This window comes from Herpailurus yagouaroundi, unplaced genomic scaffold (genome assembly GCF_014898765.1).
Source record: "Herpailurus yagouaroundi ecotype Mexico unplaced genomic scaffold, PumYag 190, whole genome shotgun sequence".
Classification (NCBI taxonomy): Eukaryota; Metazoa; Chordata; class Mammalia; order Carnivora; family Felidae; genus Herpailurus; species Herpailurus yagouaroundi.
The window spans coordinates 37773626-37793678 of NW_024412421.1; the positions used below are offsets into that span (position 1 = coordinate 37773626).

At 52.4% G+C, this 20053-nt stretch overlaps 1 protein-coding gene and 3 long non-coding RNA genes across 7 annotated transcripts in view; 2 read left to right on the forward strand and 2 right to left on the reverse strand.

Annotated features, from left to right (window-relative positions):
• Positions 1–234: 234 nt before the first annotated feature.
• Positions 235–9589, forward strand: LOC121009942 (uncharacterized). Of its 2 annotated transcripts, XR_005780926.1 has the most exons (5): positions 235–904; positions 5010–5703; positions 6454–6522; positions 6797–8187; positions 9051–9589. It is a non-coding gene; the product is annotated as an uncharacterized LOC121009942 (long non-coding RNA). The 2 variants fall into 2 exon arrangements; XR_005780925.1 differs by lacking the exon at positions 5010–5703 and having other exon boundaries at positions 238–904.
• On the reverse strand, positions 1176–4065 carry LOC121009944 (uncharacterized). The gene is made up of 2 exons (XR_005780928.1): positions 3900–4065; positions 1176–1582 (listed from the first exon to the last, which is right to left on the reverse strand). It is a non-coding gene; the product is annotated as an uncharacterized LOC121009944 (long non-coding RNA).
• On the reverse strand, positions 8674–14393 carry LOC121009943 (uncharacterized). Its single transcript, XR_005780927.1, has 2 exons — positions 14238–14393; positions 8674–8895 (listed from the first exon to the last, which is right to left on the reverse strand). It is a non-coding gene; the product is annotated as an uncharacterized LOC121009943 (long non-coding RNA).
• The window catches only part of SPG7 (SPG7 matrix AAA peptidase subunit, paraplegin), a 33684-nt gene continuing 25852 nt past the window's right edge, over positions 12222–20053 (forward strand). Inside the window, exons 1-3 of one of the 3 annotated variants that reach the window (XR_005780923.1) lie at positions 12222–12440; positions 15104–15206; positions 17146–17235. Coding sequence is in view for 2 of the 3 variants with exons in the window: in XM_040443348.1 (XP_040299282.1) it covers positions 12258–12440; positions 15104–15206; positions 17146–17235 (376 nt within the window). In the remaining variant the exon portion in view is untranslated. The remainder of the gene's footprint in view (positions 12441–15103; positions 15207–17145; positions 17236–20053) is intronic. The other 2 variants (XM_040443348.1, XM_040443346.1) reach the window with 2 other exon arrangements.

Below are 20053 nucleotides of genomic sequence, written 5' to 3' on the forward strand. Positions count from 1 at the left end.
CCGCGCGCTCGGCGGCGGCGCCTCCCCGCCTGGGGCCCTCGCTCCATCGCGCTCCGGCTCGGCGGCCTCTGGCTCCCGGACCCGGCGGCGGCTGCGGCGGGCGCCGGCCGCATGAGACGCCGCCGCCCATTGGCCCGCCGTATCCGCCTCCGCCATTGGCCCGCTGCGGCCGGGCACAGGACTGCGCACGTCACGGCGTCGGGGAGGAAGTGCGCCGGCGGGGGTGAAGGGGCGGCAGCGAGAGGGACAGCTTCGGTGACAGGCCTGGGGCGGGACCAGAGGACGTTCCGGGACGGATTGGTCAAAGTCGTGCGTCCGGGCGCACGGCACGTTGGGAAGCGAGCAGCTGGATTGGCTGCTTGCCTCGCAGAGGGGGCGGGCCTTTTGTTCCCGGGCGCGACGATTGGTCTTTCCAAATGCCGGAAGCGACGAGGGGAACGGTCGAAAGCCGGGATCCAGCGTCCACGGAGCGGGGAGATGAGGAATCGGCGGCGCTGGGCCTCAGCCCGGCAGCCTCGGCCCCTGGTCCGAGTCCCCCCGCCCGCGCGGCTTGAGGAGACCAGGCGGCGCCCGCTTGTGCGGGCGGACCGCGGCCGTCGCGCCCCTGCCCTGTGGTTAAGTGGAGGCGCGCGCGGTGCTCCGCGTGCGGCGGGTGCGGGCAGCGCGGGAAGCAAGGACCGCGCCCGCCTCGCAGGGCCACCGGGAGGACTGCGCGAGGAGTGTGCGCGGCCCTTGGCCGGGGCTCGGCACGTAGGAAACTGGAAGCGGTGGTCCCTCCGCAGCGGCTGCCTTCCACGCTCCGATTTCCCCGCTCCCAGCCAGTAACTTCCCTGGGTGAGCGGGGCGCCGTGGGCTGTCGAGCACCCTCGGGATGATGACCCAGGGTCCCGGTGGACACCTCATTGTAAGGATTCCCTGGGAACACTGATAAAATTGGGACTCCGGACCCCACGCCCACTTGCGTAAATCTAGATGGAGGGAAGGAGGAATTAGGATTTTCTATGTTGGTCTCTGATAATACTCCTTGGAAAATTTTCAAAATCACTGACCTTAGCCAATCCAATACTCTCTAGAGGGAATTTGCCTTGGAAATAGTCTGACGAGGTAAAAGCAAAGAATTTTAACAGAAACAGAACTTGTAAGTAAAAACTACAGTAGAGAAAAGAAATGCAGAGTAAAGTGAAAGAAGCCATTTAGTGCATTTATTCAGAGAGGTTTATTGCCATGGGCCAAACACTGTATCAAGCCCTGGAAAGTCGACGGGAACAGAGCAGGTGGAGTCTCTACCAGCTGGGATTTAGCGTCAGGCGGGGAAAACGTGTTTATCAAACAGCCACACAATATGCACTTTGAGAAAGACGTACAAGGAGTTATGAAAGAATATTGAGTGAAAACCAGGTCTAGTCTGGGGGAGTGGCTTGCAAAAGATTTCCATAAGGTGTTACACTCGAACTGCTGCTGTCAGAAGTCTGAGGAAGAGGTGAGTAGATGGGAGAATATTCTAGGTCTGCTGTCCAATAGGATAGCTTCTAGCCACATAGGACTGTTAAGTACTGGAGATGTGAGTCCAAACTGACATGTACTGTGAATATAAAATACACACCAGATTTCAGACTTAGCATGAAGAAGAAAAGAATGTAAAATATCTCAAAAAAATGTTTTTATTACACATGGAAGTGATAGTACTTTGGATAATGGCATTAAATAAAATATAGCTTTGAAACTAATTTTATCCTTTTTTTTTTCCCCTAATCATTGCTACCAGGAAATTTTGTTTTTATTACTAAGAAATGTTACTTTGTATAAGCAGGCTCCACACCCAACATGGGCCTCGAACTCTCGACCTGGAGATCAAGAGTTGGATGCTCTACCAACTGAGCCAGCCAGGCACCCCAACTGCTAGGAAATTTAATTTTTTTTTTAATTTTTTTTTCAACGTTTATTTATTTTTGGGGGGACAGAGAGAGACAGAGCATGAACGGGGGAGGGGCAGAGAGAGAGGGAGACACAGAATCGGAAACAGGCTCCAGGCTCTGAGCCATCAGCCCAGAGCCCGACGCGGGGCTCGAACCCACGGACCGCGAGATCGTGACCCGGCTGAAGTCGGACGCCTAACCGACTGCGCCACCCAGGCGCCCCCCAACTGCTAGGAAATTTTAAATGCCATCCTGGCTGCATTCAGTTTCGTGGGCAAAGGAGCAAGCTAACTGGTGCCCTTAAGTTGGAGAGGGTTGCGGTGGCCCAAGGGGCCATATTCACGTATTTAAGGCTTTTAAGTGCCTGCTGTGTTTTCAGCACTGTTGTAAGACCTCCGTGAAATACAGGGCAATGGGGGCAGAGGAGGCATGCAGTTTAATATAAGTTAGTAGGTGAAGAACTCAGATAAGATCATCTTTGAGGAGGACCCCGGGGGTGAAGCAAGGCGTGATTTGGAGAAAATCACCCCAGATGGGGCAGGAAAGAGCCCCACAGGCACAGAGTAAAGCCAGGCAAACAAGATGAGGAAGATGTCTGAGCAAGGGTCCCACTCGGAGTTGGGAAATCACCCTAAGCCACTGCAGGGTCGCAGGACCACGAGCCGTGGCCTGACCTACTGTTGAAGGATCACTCGAGACGACGAGAGCACAGAGAAGGTGGGGCGAGGCAGCAGTGCCATTGTGCCCGCGAGTCTGGGCTGTGTTTTGAAGACAGAGTTGGCAGGACTTGTGGGTTGTAAGAGAGAAGGGTCTGGGCTGAAGTCAGCACCGGATGGCAGGGCTCCAGGGGGGATAGAGCTTTGGGCTGAAAAACTGGGAGTTTACTTTTATACAGTTAAGTGCAAGATGCTTGGGTCTCCATGTGGGTGATGGGTTGGGGGGGGGGCAACCACAGAAAGCAGAGAGGTAGCTAGGCACAGGTGAGGCCTTGCAGGCACACAAATGATTTTTTTTTTTTTTTTTAAGTTTATTTTTGAGAGAGAGAGGGAGACACAGGAACAGAAGCAGGCTCCAGGTCCCAGCTGTCAGCGCAGAGCCCGATTTGGGGCTCAAACTCACAAACCCAGAGATCGTGACCTGAGCCAAAGTCGGATGCTTAACTGACTGAGCCCCCCAGGTGCCCTGGCACACGAATGATTTTTTTAGCCTGCAAGCAGCACCTGCCAGTGAAGGGCTTTAATCAGGAAGCACAGGGACAGAGTCCTGTTCTAAAACACCGCTTTTGAAACAGTGTGAAGGTTGAGACCATGATGAGAGGCCAGGTGGGAAGCTGTTGCAATAGTTCCAGAGAAAAGAGAAACAGGAAGGGGGGTGGCGAAGCGGTGAGGGCGGCAGAGTAGGAGAGCAGGGGCCAGGTGGAGATAGCATGGCTGAGGCTGGGGGGCTTGACGGGGCTACCAAAGAGCCAGCATTGCCACACCTTCCATTTTTTCCATGGAAACCAGAAACCAAATTTTTATAGGACAGTTCAGTAAAAACAATTTGCCAAACATGTGGGCCAAACAAAACAAATTAGATCTACAAATTCCTCCTCTGGATCCCCACAGGCTAGTTCTCCGCAGGGTAGTATCCTCCCCACAGGCTTTCCTGGCAAGGCTGTTTGCTTTAATGCAGTTACCTGGACCCACCGGGAGATTCAGGTTCAAGAAACCAAGATCCTGCCCAAAGCATTTATGTTGCAGTATGTCTCTGTTCCCCAGGAGCCAAAAGAAGAAATTATTGATTAAACATAAGCCAAATGTGGCTTTGGAAAAATCCAGTGCCCTGGTGATGCTTGACGCCCTCCCAGAGAAGAAATGATGTGACCTTTTACTCCTAAGCCAAGCTGCTGGAAGTGACTCTCCACCCTCCGCAGGACACCACCTGCCCCCCCCGCCCATGTGGACCCGGAGAGTGATGGTGCACGGGTGAGGCTCTTCTCACCCTTGCAAAACTGCCGGAGGCTGCTGCTGAAAGGGAGGTGGCCCAGCCACCTTGTTTTCTGTCTGCTTCCTCTTCTACACAAGTGGCAGAAGTGGCCAGAGCAGGCCCACATTCTGACCCCTTCCCTTCTGCCTGTTACCCCAAGGCCAAGCCAGCCCCGCCTCAGCCCTGTGGTCAACCCCAGCTCTCCAGCATTCTTCACATTAGAATTTGGAACCACAACGAATTATCACATGCTTTGCTTCCACCGTAGCTCGTGATGCACGGCCCTCCCAAACCTCAGAGGAAGTACTAACTGCTGTGTGCGGCAAGAGTCAGATGTTCCTGGGACCCCTGGCCCCAGGACCACCGAGGCCACCCCGTCATTTTTAAAACTTTGGACCCAGGATCTTTTCTGTAGCCTACCGGTTTTTATGTCATTTTAAAATCGATATGAAGTATTCTTCTCTTCAATTTCTCACAAATCCAACTAGAAAGGTTGAGAGTAAAAATAAGTCTTCCTAAGACTTCTTTTCCTAGTGAGGGTGTCATAATATTGCATAATGTGTTTTATGTAATGAACGTCAGCTTGCAGAAAGCACGGAGCTTACTCAGCTGGGAGATGAATTGTGTACTCATTCAACAAATGCGTGGGTGCCTGCCGTGTGCTGGACAGCATTACAGCAGAGGCAGAACACAAATCTCTCAAACACTTTCATGGCCCAGACGGGGATTGAAAGACGGTCTTGTGGCTCTGCAGCTGGCATAGAACATTCCAGAAGCTTGGGTGGGTGGCCATGGTCAGGAAGTGATGTGACACCCATCTGCAGCCCCTCTCTGGGGTTTGTGAAGGAGCCATGGAGGCTTTGTCCTATGCAATCCCTGGAAACCAGCCCCTGCGGTACAGCTGAGCCCTACTGGTAAGGTGGTTGGGACGCCAGCCCTGGGGGGACCACAGTGCTCAGTGTCCGGAATGGTCCATTCACATCCTTTCGCTAATGCTGAATTCAGGGATGATTTAATAACAAATTCCCCAAACTGTCCCTGGGTACTTCAAGATATCTTTAGCTGAAGAGGAACTCACAAAAGATAATCTTGAATCTAATCTGAGTCCCCTTTTTATTTTTTCAGTAATCTCTACACCCAACGTGGAGCTCGAACTCATGACCCTGAGATCAAGAATTACATGCTCTTCTGACTGAGCCAGCCAGGCACCCTCAAGTTCCCTTTTTAAGCGCATAAAATTCACATATCTTTGATAAATAACAACCCTAATGACATTGGAATTGCCATGATTGAGACCAGGGGTTCCCCAACTGTGGTTCAGGGACCCCTGGAGGCCGCCCAAGACCTTTCTGGGGGTCAGCAAAAGTCTGGCAGTTTGGAGGGCATGGCTGCAGGCTGTCAGCAAAGGCAGCTATTCTCAAGAAGGCAATCCAGAGCCCTGGGGTCTGGAAGATTGAGTTGAATGTCACCAGACTGGAAGGTGTACCAGTTAACAAGGGAAGGAGGGAGAGAGGAGTGGTCCCGCTGAGTCTGGGGAGAGGGTGAAAGGCCGTGTGCCGAGATAGAGAAGCACCAGGCCTCAGCAGTTTGGAGCTAGCAGATGGCCGCTGGAGCTGTCCTGCAGGCCACGTATGTACCAGCCTGCTGGTGAGAAGCAGAAACCTTTGGAGATGAGCTTGCTGGAGGGGACGTCCAGGCCCAGGCGGCAGAAGCCCGGAGGATGTCAGTCACTCAGCACTTTCCTGGAGCAGGCAGCCTGGGAATGCTCACCCCTCCCTGCTTCACCAGCCTGCTCAGAGACGGAGACTGCGCTTTATGGGTACACGTATCTTTCAAAACAATTATACGGCACTGGGGACAGCAGAGATGCTCAGTATTAAAGGAATTAGTCAATGTTGTCCCTGAAACCCAGCTTTACTTTGCAACTTTAAAAAGTATTCAGAAAATAAAAGGACAGAAATGCTACCAGAAAAGAAAGAAAAGAAATGCTACAGGGCTGCTGCTGTGTTTCAGTGTTGAATACTGTGTCCCCTTCCAGTGACCCTGTGGGTGGCACCCACACTGTCCAGCAAGGCTGGCTTCTTGGCACCTGCTAACCGCAGAGCTCCCAGGCAAATGTTTGAGTCCCTCCCTTCTGCCTGGAGACAGGTTACGTCCATAGTCTATGGGCTCTGGGTCACTTTGTTTATTCTGCTCAAGAAACTGTAACCTTGGGGCACCTGGGGGGCTTGGTTAAGCATCCGGCTCTTGGCTTTGGCTCAGGTCATGATCTCAGAGGTTGTGGGTTAGAGCCCCACATTGTGCTCTGTGCTGACAGCATAGAGCCTGCTTGGGATTCTCTCTCTTCCTCTCTCTCTTTGCCCCTACCCTGCTCACTCACTCTCTCTCAAAATAGATAAATAACCTTAAAAAGGATATAGAAAAAATAATAATAATAGTAAAAATAATAGAGTCCCTTTCTCTGTGAAGTCGGCCCTGGCCACCCCATCTCACACTTTGTCTCTGCAATCACTTACAATCTCACGGACCGTGTGCTTTGCTGACATGGCTGACTTTTGTTTCTCACTAGAACAGAAGCTCAGGGAGGACAAGCATCTGTCCACTGCTGTGTCCCTAGCGCCTAGGTCGTGGCCACAGAGTAAGTACCTCTTAAGGAAAATTTCATTTTATCCCACAAAAATCTATTTTTTTCTCCAGGTTCTTTCATTTTCTGCGACTGCTTTGAGGGCCTCTCACCAGTCCCCCGAAAGTCACCACCTGCCCCTTTCACCCTCCCTCCCTTCCCCATCTTTCCTTTAGAACCAGTAACAGCTCTGGGGAAGGGGGGGGGGGCTCTTTCCCCTACCCCTCTGTATCTCTCCTCCTTTCTTTTGGCCTGGTTTTGTCCCTTCTCTTTTTGTTCTGCTCTACAGAACACGCGGGAATGAGCCAGCAGTCTCTGAGAACCGGGCGTTAGAAGGTCTCAGTGAACAAAGGCAAGGTTTTCCTTAGCGGGAGGCACACAAGGGAGGGACGTCTGGGAACACTGGCCTGTCGCTGTGTCTCTCCCTGTTACACTGCGGCTGTCCGAGTTCAGTGTGCCTCACGGCAACTTCTACGGAAGTAGGTCCACCGTTGATTTGCCGAAAAGCCGTGATGGCCATAGACCTCTAGGATCTAGCAAGCTGGTGAACACTCGGTGCCTTAATGGAAGGGCACAGAGACCTAGGACCGTCCTTGTTCAGGGGAAGAGCATGCTCTGTCCAACCCCGCGAAAAGGAGTCACCCGGCTGCCCGCTGCTGACTGTGGGTCAGGGAGCGGAGACACGGCGGACCTGGTCACTGGCTACATCCTAGACCAGCAAGCGGAGGACCCTGTTGGCTACAGGGCACATTCAACTGCAAGCGGTCTGGGGGACCGTGTACAAAAAGTGAATGCCTTCTTCCTTCAAATGTCTTCTCATTCCCCGAAACAAGTGACCCCTGGGGCCAGGGAGATAGCAAGCTAGTGACTGCCAGGAATAGCTATAAACCAGACATCCAGACGTGGTCCCTCTCTGCTGGTAGCTGAACCCAGATGAGACTTCTGAGCCCACACTGGGGGGTTATGGAGGGAGGGACCCCGGGCCTCTGGCCAGTGACGACTCCCCAGTAGCTAGTGAGCCTGGACAGGCAAACCCCAACTTGGACCAACAACACCCCAAAAACTCAACATAAACTTGCATCTAAAGAAACGGGGCGGCACGTGATGAGGAGACGAGGCGGGGGGTCCCACCCGCAGTGACTGGATCTGGGGGCGCAAACCAGGTTGCCCCACGCCTCACCTGCAGCCTTTGCTCCTTTACACGTGGGCCTCCTTCTCTCTCTCCAACCACGGTTGGCTTTCTCCACAGGGTGGGAAAGGGGGGAGCGGCCTGCTCGGTCCATCCTCTCCATGACCCCAAAGGCAGTCCCTTCATCTTCAAACAGGAGCTCTAAGGAAGGACGCCATTGGCTGACTTTGCATTCCTGAACCAATCGTCGCGCGGATTAATGCAGCCCTAGGAAGGGCTGGGGTCGCGTGACCAGGGGATCAGGATCGGAGGGGTGGATGTTGCTGAACAGACGTGAACAACAGACACCTTCTGTAATCATCACTGTGGTCAGCGGGCTCTCAGGAGACCCTCGGTGACGCCCACCCCCTGGAATTCACACCCTGGGGCCGTCCCTGCCACACGCTCCACGTGGTGAAGAGCTCAGGTCTCCTGCCAACAGCCAGGTGAGGGCACCCCCTGGAGAGCCACCCTCCAGCACCAGGAAAGCTTCACCTGGACCGCACCCTTGGGTAAGAGCCAAAACTACTTTCTCAACCACACCTGGACGCCCAATCCTCAGAAAACCGTGTGACACGATGAACATTGTTCTAACTTGCCAAGTGTCAGGCTGATTCGTTCCATAGCAACGGACGGCCGATCGAAGCAACACAGCAAGCTAAGTTAATAGATTCAGTAAGTGCTGTCCAGAGCTATGAGGGGTAGCAGTCCGCAGAGAGGGCGTGGACCCTGCCCTTTCCAGGTGTCCCCCGAAACACTGGTCCAGAATCTCACACCCAGCAGTCTAGTGAAACACGGAGCATACGTGGCTCTTTAGTCACACGCAAATTTCTATACAGGTTGTTTGTGAGTAGAAATGGACTTTTTATCCCTTTAAGAACAAAATCTGTGATTACAAAATCTCATACATATGGTGACTAAAACCCAGCTAACAAGTGATATGAGAAGAAATCACTTCCTAAGAAAGATCTTTAGTTCAGAAACAAAACCTCCCAAAATTCAAAGAAATGAACGAGTTTATTCAAATGCTCCACAAGGAAGTATATCTTGTAGGAGACGTCCTAATATTGGCCAAATACCTCGTGGTAGAACAGGTCACTCAGAGCTCTGTGACTCAGCCTTGGCAGCAGGAGCTCAGCAGAGTGACTCTGGGAGCAGTGCTTGCACCGTGCAACCGTCCCAGGGCCTCAGAGGCCAGGGCAAGTGTGGAAGCACCTGTTCTAAGAAAAGAGAAACAGCTTACTTTACTTGCTGCCAAGCTGCCCAATTTAGGAAGAAGCAAATAATTGCTCTGATAGGAGAAAGGAAGCCTAGATATTAAAACCAAAAGATCAATTTCGGTCTTGACTGCTAACATGTCATTCCTGTTTTACAGACAAGGAGGACAGATGGGGAGCAGCTTGCCTGAAGCAGGAACTTGAGAGCCCAGGACCCCCACCAGCCAAGGAACAGCTGCAGGGGTGGGAGCAGCAGAGGTCCGCTCTGCTCCCTCCTTCCACACCCCCCACCAAGGGTCGCCTGGCTCACAAACACACCTGGTGTCGGAGTGGCAATGCAGGAATCTAGGACATGGGACCGCAACCCGTTCACCGTGAGGTTGCCTCCGCCAGTTAAGGGAGGCCGCGTCCTGATGGACACTGAGTGCACAGAGCCGAGGAAGGACAGTTGAGTAAACAGAGGTTAAGAGGGGGGGCACCTGGGAGCTCAGTCAGTTGAGCATCCGAGTGTCAGGTCATGGTCTTGTGGTTCGTGGGTTTGAGCCCCACGAGCCTGCTTGAGATTTTGTCTCCCTTTCTCAGCCCCTCCCCTGCTTGCTTTCTCAAAAATAAATGAATAAACATTTTGAATAAATGAATCGATAATCTGTTCTTCCAGAATCTCATTTGCTATGACATCCCAGGAATAACTCCCAGATACGAATGACTTCCAGCTTCATGAGCTGTTTTCACGTACTTTTATTGTATTTTATCTTTATGACGAGACTGTGGGAAACCCAAGGCTGCTATTAGCCTCACTCTGTAGATAATTATTATCCCCATTTTAATGATGAGAAAATTGAGGCTCTAAGAAGGTAGTAACTTGCTCAACGTCATAGGATGGGGACAGAAGCCAGCGTTGTTTCCACAGAGGTTGGCCCCTTGCCACTACCCAGTATTGCCTCCCACTGACTTGTCAGTCAACAGAGACCACAACAACAATTTCTCTTCAAGCAGTATTAGCGGGATCCTAGCTTATACTCTTCCTAAACACATTCCTAAACACATACACATCCTAAACACATGTTAGAGGCTTTGGGTGATGAGGGAACAGGGATGGGAGGGGGGCTTGGTCGCTTCCTGTCAGGGCACATTGCACAGCTTTGATAGGGTGCAAGAAACCACTCTCTCGGAAGTTCGGTTCCGGTCACAGGACTGGTCTGGGCAGAGTGAGGGCAGGACGCAGTGAGCCGGAAGGCAGAAAGTGGGTGGGACAATTTAACCAGCAAAGAAAAAAACAGTGGAAGGAAGGCTGGGGAGGAAGGATTGACAGTGAAGGACCAGGGTAGGAGGACATAAAAAACAAAAGGAAAGGCAATTAGTTCAGTTGTGTGAGTCACAGGCAGCCCTGGGCCGAGGGGCTGCTCCCTCCACAAACCAGCCACGAATAAGAGTCTCTACAGAGGCACCAGTTGCTGGGGAGCTGAGCACCCATAATCCAGACACTGAACTTTAAAAATGTCCCCAAAGGTGCCTGGAAGGGCCAATCGGTTAAACGTCTGACTCCTGACTCTTGACTTCAGCTCAGATCAAGATCTCACCCTTCGTGGAATCAAGCCCAGGGTCAGGTTCCAAGCGGGCAGCAGGGAGCCTGCTAGGGATTCTCTCCCTGTCTGCCCCTCCTCTGCTCCCATGCATGCGCCAGCGCTCTCTCTCTCTCAAAATAAATAATCACTTAAAAAGTCCCAAAGTTTTCAGCAGTGAGGGAGGGGAAGGATATACAAATCATGCTACTTTTGTAATACATGAGGAACAATGGTGGGGAGCAGCGCAGCCCCAGAAACCAGTCCGACCAGCTCTGAGGCTCTGCACTATCACTCCTTAGCTCTGACCTTGGATGGGATTTAATGTGTTTGAGTCTGTTGCCTCATCTGTAAAGTAGATATTAAAAGTACTTCAGAGTTGTGAATATTAAGAGCATCCGATAGCGAGCCAGGCACCAGTTAGTACTAAGATTGCCTGCAGGAATTTCTAGAATACAGAAAGAAAAGCACATGGAGAACCTGGGTGGCTCAGTCTGTTAAGCATCGGACTTCGACTCAGGTCTCTCCGCTGCTGAGTTTGAGCCCCGCATAGGGCTCGGTGCTGACATCTGAGAGCCTGGAGCCTGGAGCCTCCTGCTTCAGAGTCTGTGTCTCCCTCTCTCTCTCTGCCCCTCCCCCACTCATGCTCGCTCGCGCGCGCGCTCTCTCACAATTAAACATAAAATTTTGGGGGGGCGCCTGGGTGGCGCAGTCGGTTAAGCGTCCGACTTCAGCCGGGTCACGATCTCGCGGTCCGTGAGTTCGAGCCCCGCGTCGGGCTCTGGGCTGATGGCTCGGAGCCTGGAGCCTGTTTCCGATTCTGTGTCTCCCTCTCTCTCTGCCCCTCCCCCATTCATGCTCTGTCTGCCTCTGTCCCAAAAATAAATAAACGTTGAAAAAAAAATTTTTTTTAAACCTAAAATTTTTTTTAGGCAAAAAAGAAACACGTTACCATAACCCTACCTCTGTAAGACATCCACCTAGTTTTTGGTTTTTCTACTCAACAAGCGTTTCAGCTCCGAGCAGTCAGCAGCGTCAAAGCTAAGCGCTAAAGCGCTGGGCCTCACGCAGGCTGGGAAAGAGGAGGAAAGGTGCAGACAGCGGCGGCCAGGGGCCGGGTCTGCCCGGGCCAGCGACGAACCAAAAGGCCCCTCCCTCCTGCCTCGGGCTGGGGACGACTTCCAGAAGTCTTCGCGCCCTCCGCAGAAAATAACTAGTTAAGATGGCTATCTGTCCGAAATTAAACGTCCTCAGGACGAGGCTCCTGCCTGCGCAAGGGCGCCCGGCCACCCTCCCTGCTCTGACCGCGAGCCCCGCGGGCCCCTTTCAACTGCCCGGCGGCGCGCTGCCGCCTGACCCCCGGAGACCCGCGGACGGACCAGGGTCCGGTTCCGGTCCCGGGAGGGGGGGTTCGGGGTCCGAGTCCGGGTCCCGTGGGGTTTGGGGGTCGGGGTCCGAATCCCAGTCCCGGGAGCGGGTTGAGTCCGAGTCCGTGTACCGGTCCCGGGTGACGGTCCAGTCTTTTGGGCGCGTCTCCCTCCTTGCTCCGCCCGGGAGAAGGACGACCGCCCCAGCAGCGGCGCCCCTGGCCGGCGTGGCTGCAGGATGCAGCCCGGCGCACGACACTCTTCCTCCAGGGCTCTATGCGCGGTGCCCCGCACAGGCTGCCACCTAATAAACCGCTAGGTTACGCCAGTCCGGTCGGGGTTGCGGCGGGGCGCCGGGGGCACCGAGCCTTGGCAGCCCCCACCGCGCAGGCGCTGCCGGGTAGCCCGACTGCGCAGGCGCCGCTTCCGCGCCAACATGGCGGCCGTGTTGCTGCTGCTGCGTGCCCTCCGTCGGGGCCCGACTGCGGGGCCCGGGCGACTGCGGGGCTCCTGCTCGGGCTGGAGCCCAGGCCTCACCACCGAAGGCGGGAGGAGGTGCCGGCACTTCGTCTACAGGCCTCCGATCCGACTCGCGGGCGCCGGAGGCCAAGCCAAGCAGGTAACCGCCGGCCCCAGGCTGGGACCCTGCCCCCTTCCTGAATCTGGGCCGGGCCTCTCCCGCCCCGCCTCCGCCCCGGCTGGGTCCCTCCCCCTTCCCCTGATCCCCCTCCCCAGCCCCGGCCAGGCCCCTCCCCCTCCCCCATAGGCCTCCCCCGCTCTCCCCGCGCCCCTGCCGGCCCCTGAGCCCGAGCGGTGCCTTCCAGTCCAGTGATGCGGGGTGGTACGGAAGGGCCGGGGCAGCCTTGGAGAGACTCCGCACAGGCTCCAGCTTGGATGTTTCCAGCCCTTATTTCCTGTATTGATATTTTCTGCCTGTTTGCCTGAATTCCTGGCATCTTAAAATTGAATCCAGGGGCGCCTGGCTGGCTCAGTCGGTGGAGCGTGAGACTCTTGATCTCCAGGTTGAGTTCGAGCCCTACATTGGGTGTAGACATTACTTAAAAATCTTTTTTTTTTAAATTTTTAAAAAATATTTATTTTTGAGGAAGAGAGAGAGAGAGAGACAGTATGAGCGGGGGAGGGGCAGAGAGACAGGGAGGCACAGAATCCGAAGCAGGCTCCAGGCTCCAAGCTGTCAGCACAGAGCCCGACCTGGGGGGCTCGAACTCATGAACTATGAGATCATGACCTGAGCCAAAGTCGGACGCTTAACCGACCGAGTCACTCAGGCACCCCTAAAAATAAAATCTTTAAAAAAAATAGATAAATGTGGGGCTCAGTCCGTTGAACATCCGACTTCGGCTCAGGTCATGATCTCGTGGCCTGTGAGTTCGAGCCCCGCATCGGGCTCTGTGCTGACAGCTCGGAGCCTGGAGCCTCCTCCCCCACCCTTCCTCCCTCTCTCTCTCTCTCTCTCTCTCTCTCTCTCTCTGTCAAAAATAAATAAACATTAAAAAAATGTTTAAAAAAATAGATAAATAAATTGAATCTACTAAAAGTTTCACTGATTTTAGCGGAGAACAATTTCACAATTGGCTCATTTGGATCTGATCTCCTGAGGATTAGTTCCAAATAGTACTTGGCGTTCGGTTCGAAGTGGGCTGAGGTTTTGTGAGCCAAACACCACGTGATATTTGACTTTTGTCTTGTAGCTTAACGTGTTAGGAACTCAAATTCACGGAGCATTCTCTGGCCAAGACTGTTCTAGGCTCTGCTCAGGTTAACTCTTCATCCAGAAAACAAAGACCCTAAGTCCTGGTGCCTTTATGGCTGATTTTTTTTTTACCCAGTCTTAGGAGCTCAGCCTTGACATCCTAGGTCATAATTTATTGTTGCTATTATATTTTATCATAACTGAGGACCAGTTTGAATTATAATTCTCTTCTTTTCTAGCTTACTGGCTGTCCTTCCTTAACCTGAGGGCAACTGTAGACGTATTACCTTTTTTTCCTGCCTTTTAGTTCCGTTGAAAAGGAAGTTCGTGCTTTATCATCATCAGTCTGAACCTGTGCTCATTTTATGAAAATAACTGATGTAGTCAGGTGACACAGTGTGAAATCTCAGCAGGTTACCTCGCCAGTGGCTGTAATAGTGGTAAAACTAAAGTAACCTGGTTTAAGCAAACTGTTTGGGTCTTTGAAGAATGACAGTTTTTGTTTTGTTTTGTTTGCTGTATCTTTCACACTGATGTTAGTCATTTGTTGGGTCCAGTCCACGTTGCGCGGCTACCTCTTCTATGCCTGCTGCGTCTCACCGAACCAAGAATGTTAGTTTTAGTTAAATGGGACAATAACTCGATAGACTAGGAATTTGCCTCTTGTTGCTAACGGGAGGTTACATGTTATGTGCTTGTTACCAGAAAGCGTTGAGCAAGGTGTTACTTTTCTTGATAGCAGCGGGACAGGGATGAACTGAGGGAGACATCAAAAGCAGATGAAGAAACTGCCAACAAAGAGAAAAAGTTAAGTTGGATCATTGACCTTAACATAACACGTATTCAAGTGGGAAAATGCTCACCCTGAGAGCAGAGCTTTGGAAAGACAGGCCAGTGAGCTGCTGTAGAGCCAGAAACGCTCTGTGTGGAACTGCTGTCTGGAGATGTCAGGATCAAGGGCCCTGGGCTCTCACAGCTGCCGTGTGTGTGTGTGTGTGTGTGTGTGTGTGTGTGTCTGTGTGTGTCTGTGTGTGTCTGTGTCTCTCTGTGTGCTTTTCCAGACTGTGATCCTTGGGTACAGAGTGGTAGCCAGCGCTCCCTGCCTGCCCCTCAGTATTTCTTGCGCTCACTCACATCACGCTTGACGTTTTGATGTTACATTAAAACTCTGAAATGATATGGGGCGCCTGGGTGGCGCAGTCGGTTAAGTGTCCGACTTCAGCCAGGTCACGATCTCGCGGTCCGTGAGTTCGAGCCCCGCGTCGGGCTCTGGGCTGATGGCTCAGAGCCTGGAGCCTGTTTCCGATTCTGTGTCTCCCTCTCTCTCTGCCCCTCCCCCGTTCATGCTCTGTCTCTCTCTGTCCCAAAAATAAATAAACGTTGAAAAAAAAAAAATTAAAAAAAAAAACAAAACTCTGAAATGATGCTCAGGCCATTCATGTTTCAGGGCAACGTAAGCACAATAAATGAGCGTTGGAGTTGTCAAGAAAGGTCTGGCACAAGGAATCAGTCACACTGCGGTGGTGTGGTGTGCAATAGGTGACCGTCCTCTGTGTTTTCCTTTCCAGAACTTGCAGTCGTGCCTGCTGACCCCTACCTGTGACGGGTTCCGGGGACTGTTGCTGAAACAGCATCTCATCCAGGATCCAGTCAAACTCTGGAAACTCTTAGGTGTGTATCTTCTGAAATAGAGAATTGATAGGCAAATCCTGTGACATTTGTAAATAAGTTAGGATATCGTTGCTAGTCTGACATCGGCAGAGAAACAAAATCACTGAGATGACTTTTGGCTTTTTTTTAATTAAAAAAAAAATTTTTTTTTACTTTTTGTTTTTATTTTTTATGTTTTTAATGTTTATTTATTTTTTAAAAAGTTTTTTTTAATGTTTATTTATTTTTGAGACAGAGACAGAGGGAGACAGGGCACGAGTGGGGGAGGGGCAGAGAGAGAGGGAGACACAGAATCGGAAGCAGGCTCCAGGCTCGGAGCTGTCAGCACAGGGCCGGACGCGGGGCTTGAACTCATGAACTGCAAGATCATGACCTGAGCTGAAGTCGGATGCTTAACTGACTGAGCCACCCAGACACCCCGTTTGGCTTCTAATTATTATTGTTGTTTTACTCACTTGCTTATTTTGAGAGAGAGGCGGGTAGAAGGGGCAGAGAGAGAGAAGGGGAGAGAGAAACAAGCAGGTTCTGAGCCATCTGCACAGAGCCCAACTTGGGGCTTGACCTCCCCACCCTGAGATCATGACCTGAGCCCAAATAGAGAGTTGGTTGCTTAACTGACTGACCCACCCAGGTGCCCCCTGGCTTCTATTTATTGTGAGCCCCTAGATGTTCTAAAGAGCAGTTCACAAAAGAGAAGATTGGCTAAGGCCTAATTGCTTCCTTGAGTGGACTTTTTTAAAATTCTGGTGCATAGCAATGATTGAGCTGCTTAAAAGGATTTTCGTGTTTTCTAGCAGCTGCAAGAAGAGTTAGTAAGGCTCTTCAAAGTGTATGTTTTATATAAAGAAGGTAACTAAAAACAGCCCACAAATAACTTATTCTTGAAATAGTTTGCTTGTTTAATGAGATACTGTGACATCTTCAAGCGAGATCTTGGGTCAGAGGCCTTAGGATCTTCAGGATTGACACCTGGGACTTTACTCCCCGCTCCATCCAGTTGGAAAGGGCAAAAGTGAAACCTCCCAACTCCTAAAATACATGAAATGGCTTGGTTCCCCCGTGTGCTTGGGGAGGGCCACTTGGCAGCAGCTGTTTCCCGCATTTTTTTTTTTTAATTTTTTTTTTTCAACGTTTATTTATTTTTGGGACAGAGAGAGACAGAGCATGAACGGGGGAGGGGCAGAGAGAGAGGGAGACACAGAATCGGAAACAGGCTCCAGGCTCTGAGCCATCAGCCCAGAGCCTGACGCGGGGCTCGAACCCACGGACCGTGAGATCGTGACCTGGCTGAAGTCGGACGCTTAACTGACTGTGCCACCCAGGCGCCCCTGTTTCCCGCATTTAAATCTACACACATCCCCAGGGACACACGCCTCGCCCTCCAGACAGCCTGACCCTCTTCAGAGGGCCATCAGGGTAGTCTTACTTGCGGTTCTGTGAGCGTTGTGAAGAAAGATCCAGCTCAGTCATGGCTGTGAGACTCTCTTTCCCCTCCTTTTAAACAGCAGTGGAATTAGACGGCGGACAAGGCCGAGCCTCTGGTGTGATGAGTGTTGTGTCCCAGTGGTGGCTGCTGGGAGGCTGTTGCACACGCCACAGCCAGTGTGGCTCGTGTGCTCAGGTTCATTAAAGTGGCTGTGTGTGTGTGGAAGAGGCCATCCTCCAGCAGACTTCCGACGTTTCCTCAGTTTACATGCACGACTAACTTTTCTTCCCTGGCTTGCTAACTGCAGTGATGAGACATTCCATAAGTTGAAGTAGCTTATTATTCCGTAAGTAGCAGCTGCCGTACTAAAAATGAGGACCCAACAGCGCTCAATCTCAGCATGTAGGTTTCGGATGGCTTCTGTTTGGGTTTGGTTATTGGAGAACATACTCTTCTCCCGAGTGCTCCCCCGTAGTGGCAGACCTTGCTAAACGCTGTCCCTGTTCCTTACAGGTGGCACTTACTATTTTAACACGTCCAGGATGAAGCAGAAGACTAAGGACAATGGTAAATCCAAGGCGAGGACCCCTGAAGATGACGAAGGTACATCTATGTGACGTTCGTAAATAATGGCTGCCTCGGTTGTCTTCACATGTGTGTTCTGCTCTCCGCAGCAGGAAGTCGGTCTCAGAAGTAGAGAGAGCCCAGGCACCTCTGTCTCTCTTACCCTGAGCACACCTACCCCCAACCTCTGATGTGATCACTGGGTCTTCTCTTCTCCTGTAGAGACAGGCTTCCATCCACACCTGTGTCCCTTGTCATGTCCAGAATGTCCGAAAGCAGGCAGGATTACTCTCCTCTGCATAGAAATGGTGACTCTCAGGTCTGCCCTGGACTCAGGAGTTCCAGGGTGGGGAGGAAGGCACCAGGACACCTTGGTGAACCCACCCCCCACACCCCTGCTGAAGTGTGGCCTTGAGAAGCAGTCTCCCCGCCAGAGGAGAGGTTGGGACAGCGTATGGCCTCAAGGAGGGGGCAGAACACATAACAACACTCCCGTGTGAGTGACCTCTTTGCCTGTTAGCCCTGCCCCAGCCCCAGTTCACAACGACCTCACGTGTAAACCTTGAGTCTCACCTCCTATGGAATTAGGACTCTGATCGGGCGAAGGGGTGAGGGAAATTAAAAGGTCAGTTTGAATTGACCTCTAAGGTAGAAGCTGGCTGCTTAGAGGTAATGACACTGGAAACCACTAACCCATAAGAATGACTGGAGTGTACCCAGCACTGCACTACATGACTTCTACATCTTCACAATTAATTCTCTCCTAATTCCCCGTTATCGTTCCCTTTTTATCCCTGAGGACATCGGGTGTCTGTCCTGTGCGGAGTCTGGGGAGGGACACACAGGTAGAGAAGTGGGCGTCTTGTCAAGGACCTTCCTCGTACTTAGATGCTGATTTTGTTTTGCTTGTTTTATTATTATTTTTTAAAGTAGTCTCTGTGCCCAATGTGGGGCTCAAACTCACAAACCCCAAGATCGAGAGCCGCAGCTGTTCCGACTAAGCCAGCCGGGGGCCCCCATCTCCAAGCTCGTGAGAGACGGGTCTTAACTCCCGGAAGCCACCCGTGTGGTCATTGGCTGGGTTCCGTGGAGACATTTCTTAGATATTTCTGGTTTCAAGCTCTGCGCTGATCTCACTGCCGCCTTCGCGGGGCATCCACTTTGGCCGTGGCTCGTTTCTTTCACCCAGAGAGCTCCCCGGGAGCTCAGCTCTTCCCCAGCAGGCTTCTGAACTCGGACACACGCGCGTTTCCCACTGTGGGCTGCTACATTTGCGTGCGTCCTTCACCCCACAGGGACTCCGCGTTGAAAGGTTTTCAGGGGTGGGGGATGAGGGTTTCGCTTGTCAGGAAATCTGCAGGATTTTGAAACACAAATACTGGCGAGGCTGATATTGGCAGCTATTAAAATTTTTTTCTTCCCAAAAATTAACGTGTTGGTCCAGTAATAGGTCGGTAGCTCAGTGGAACAAAATAGAAAATCCAGTAGCAGAACCTGGTTTATGTAAGAATTAGGGCGTAACTAGAGTGGCATTTCGTGCAGTCGCAGGAAGGACGGATTGTGTCAGAAATGGTTTGGAACAGTTGCTTCGTGACTTGGAGAGAGACGAAATCACACGTACCAAAATAAATCCTGGATGGATTAAATCATTAAATCTAAACAGCAAAACCATAAAAGAATTAGGGGGAAATGTGGCAGAATATGGACATGGGAAAGGCCTTCCTAAATTAAGAAAGAGGTGACAAGGAAGCCAGGGTTTCCTGTAGAGAAACGGGTGTGGGCCTTGTGTGCGCCGTCCTGTTCCTCGTGCTCGATCCCCCTGATAATTGTGGTTTCTGCGGGAGTGGCCGCGGCCCTCAGTCCAGGTGCTGAACCACACGCTTACTGAGCCTGGTCGCCGCCATGGTGCCGTCAGCCAGTGCTGTGGCGCAGGGGACAGCGGGGGCAGAAGTAAATCCCGAGTAGGAGTCTCGCCCACTCCTTCACCGGCGCAGGTGGCAGCCGCACGCGGCTAGAGGGCGTCTGTGTCTCCCCCGCCTTCCTGGAGCGTGTAATACGTGTGCACTTCAGATTGAACGGTAGCGTGCCCTGAGAAAACGGGACGGAGTTCGTGTCTGTTGAGTTTTCATTAGAGGATGATTATTTGTTTAGCCGAGGATTTTTCCTTCTGGGAGAATCCACTGTGGATTTTCCCTGGCTCTGCCGCCTGTGCGGGCCCGGCTGCCTGTAAGCGCCCCCGACCTGCCTGCGTGCAGCAGGCGCAGCCCGGCGTCTGGGCCTCCCACCTGCTGAGGGTCTGCAGCGAAAGAGCCGGCCATCGTGGGGGGGACGTCTGTCTTCGCTGGCGGTGGATGTGTGAACGTTCACCTGTGCTAAGACTGCACAAGGCAGTCCCACACGGGAGCGCGCGTCTGAGTGAGGCGGGGGACTGCGTCAGAATCCTCGTTGCCCGCTTTGTACAGTGTCACCATCGGAAGCAGCCGGGCTGACAAAGGATGGCTTTGCGGTACCACTGGGACTCCATGGGGATCCACAGCTATAGGAAAAAGTTCAGCTCAAAAAAGCAGTTGCTGGAATTTCCGGACAACTTTTGAGTTAGTGCTTCTTGGCCCTGAGACGTGAGAACACCCCGTGAGGTGGGGTTCTCGGCCCCATCTGCATCGCGATCGGTGCCAGGTGATGGCCGGAAAGAGCTGGATCGTCACTGGGATCCCCCTGCACCGCTCGCCTCCGAGCTTGCATTAGCAGTTGACTGCGGGGGGGGGGGGGGGGGGGCCAGAAAATTTTGGGGGGGGGAAAAAACAGATCGCGATGCAGATGGGGCCGGGGACTTCAGCTCACGGGGTGTTCTCACGTC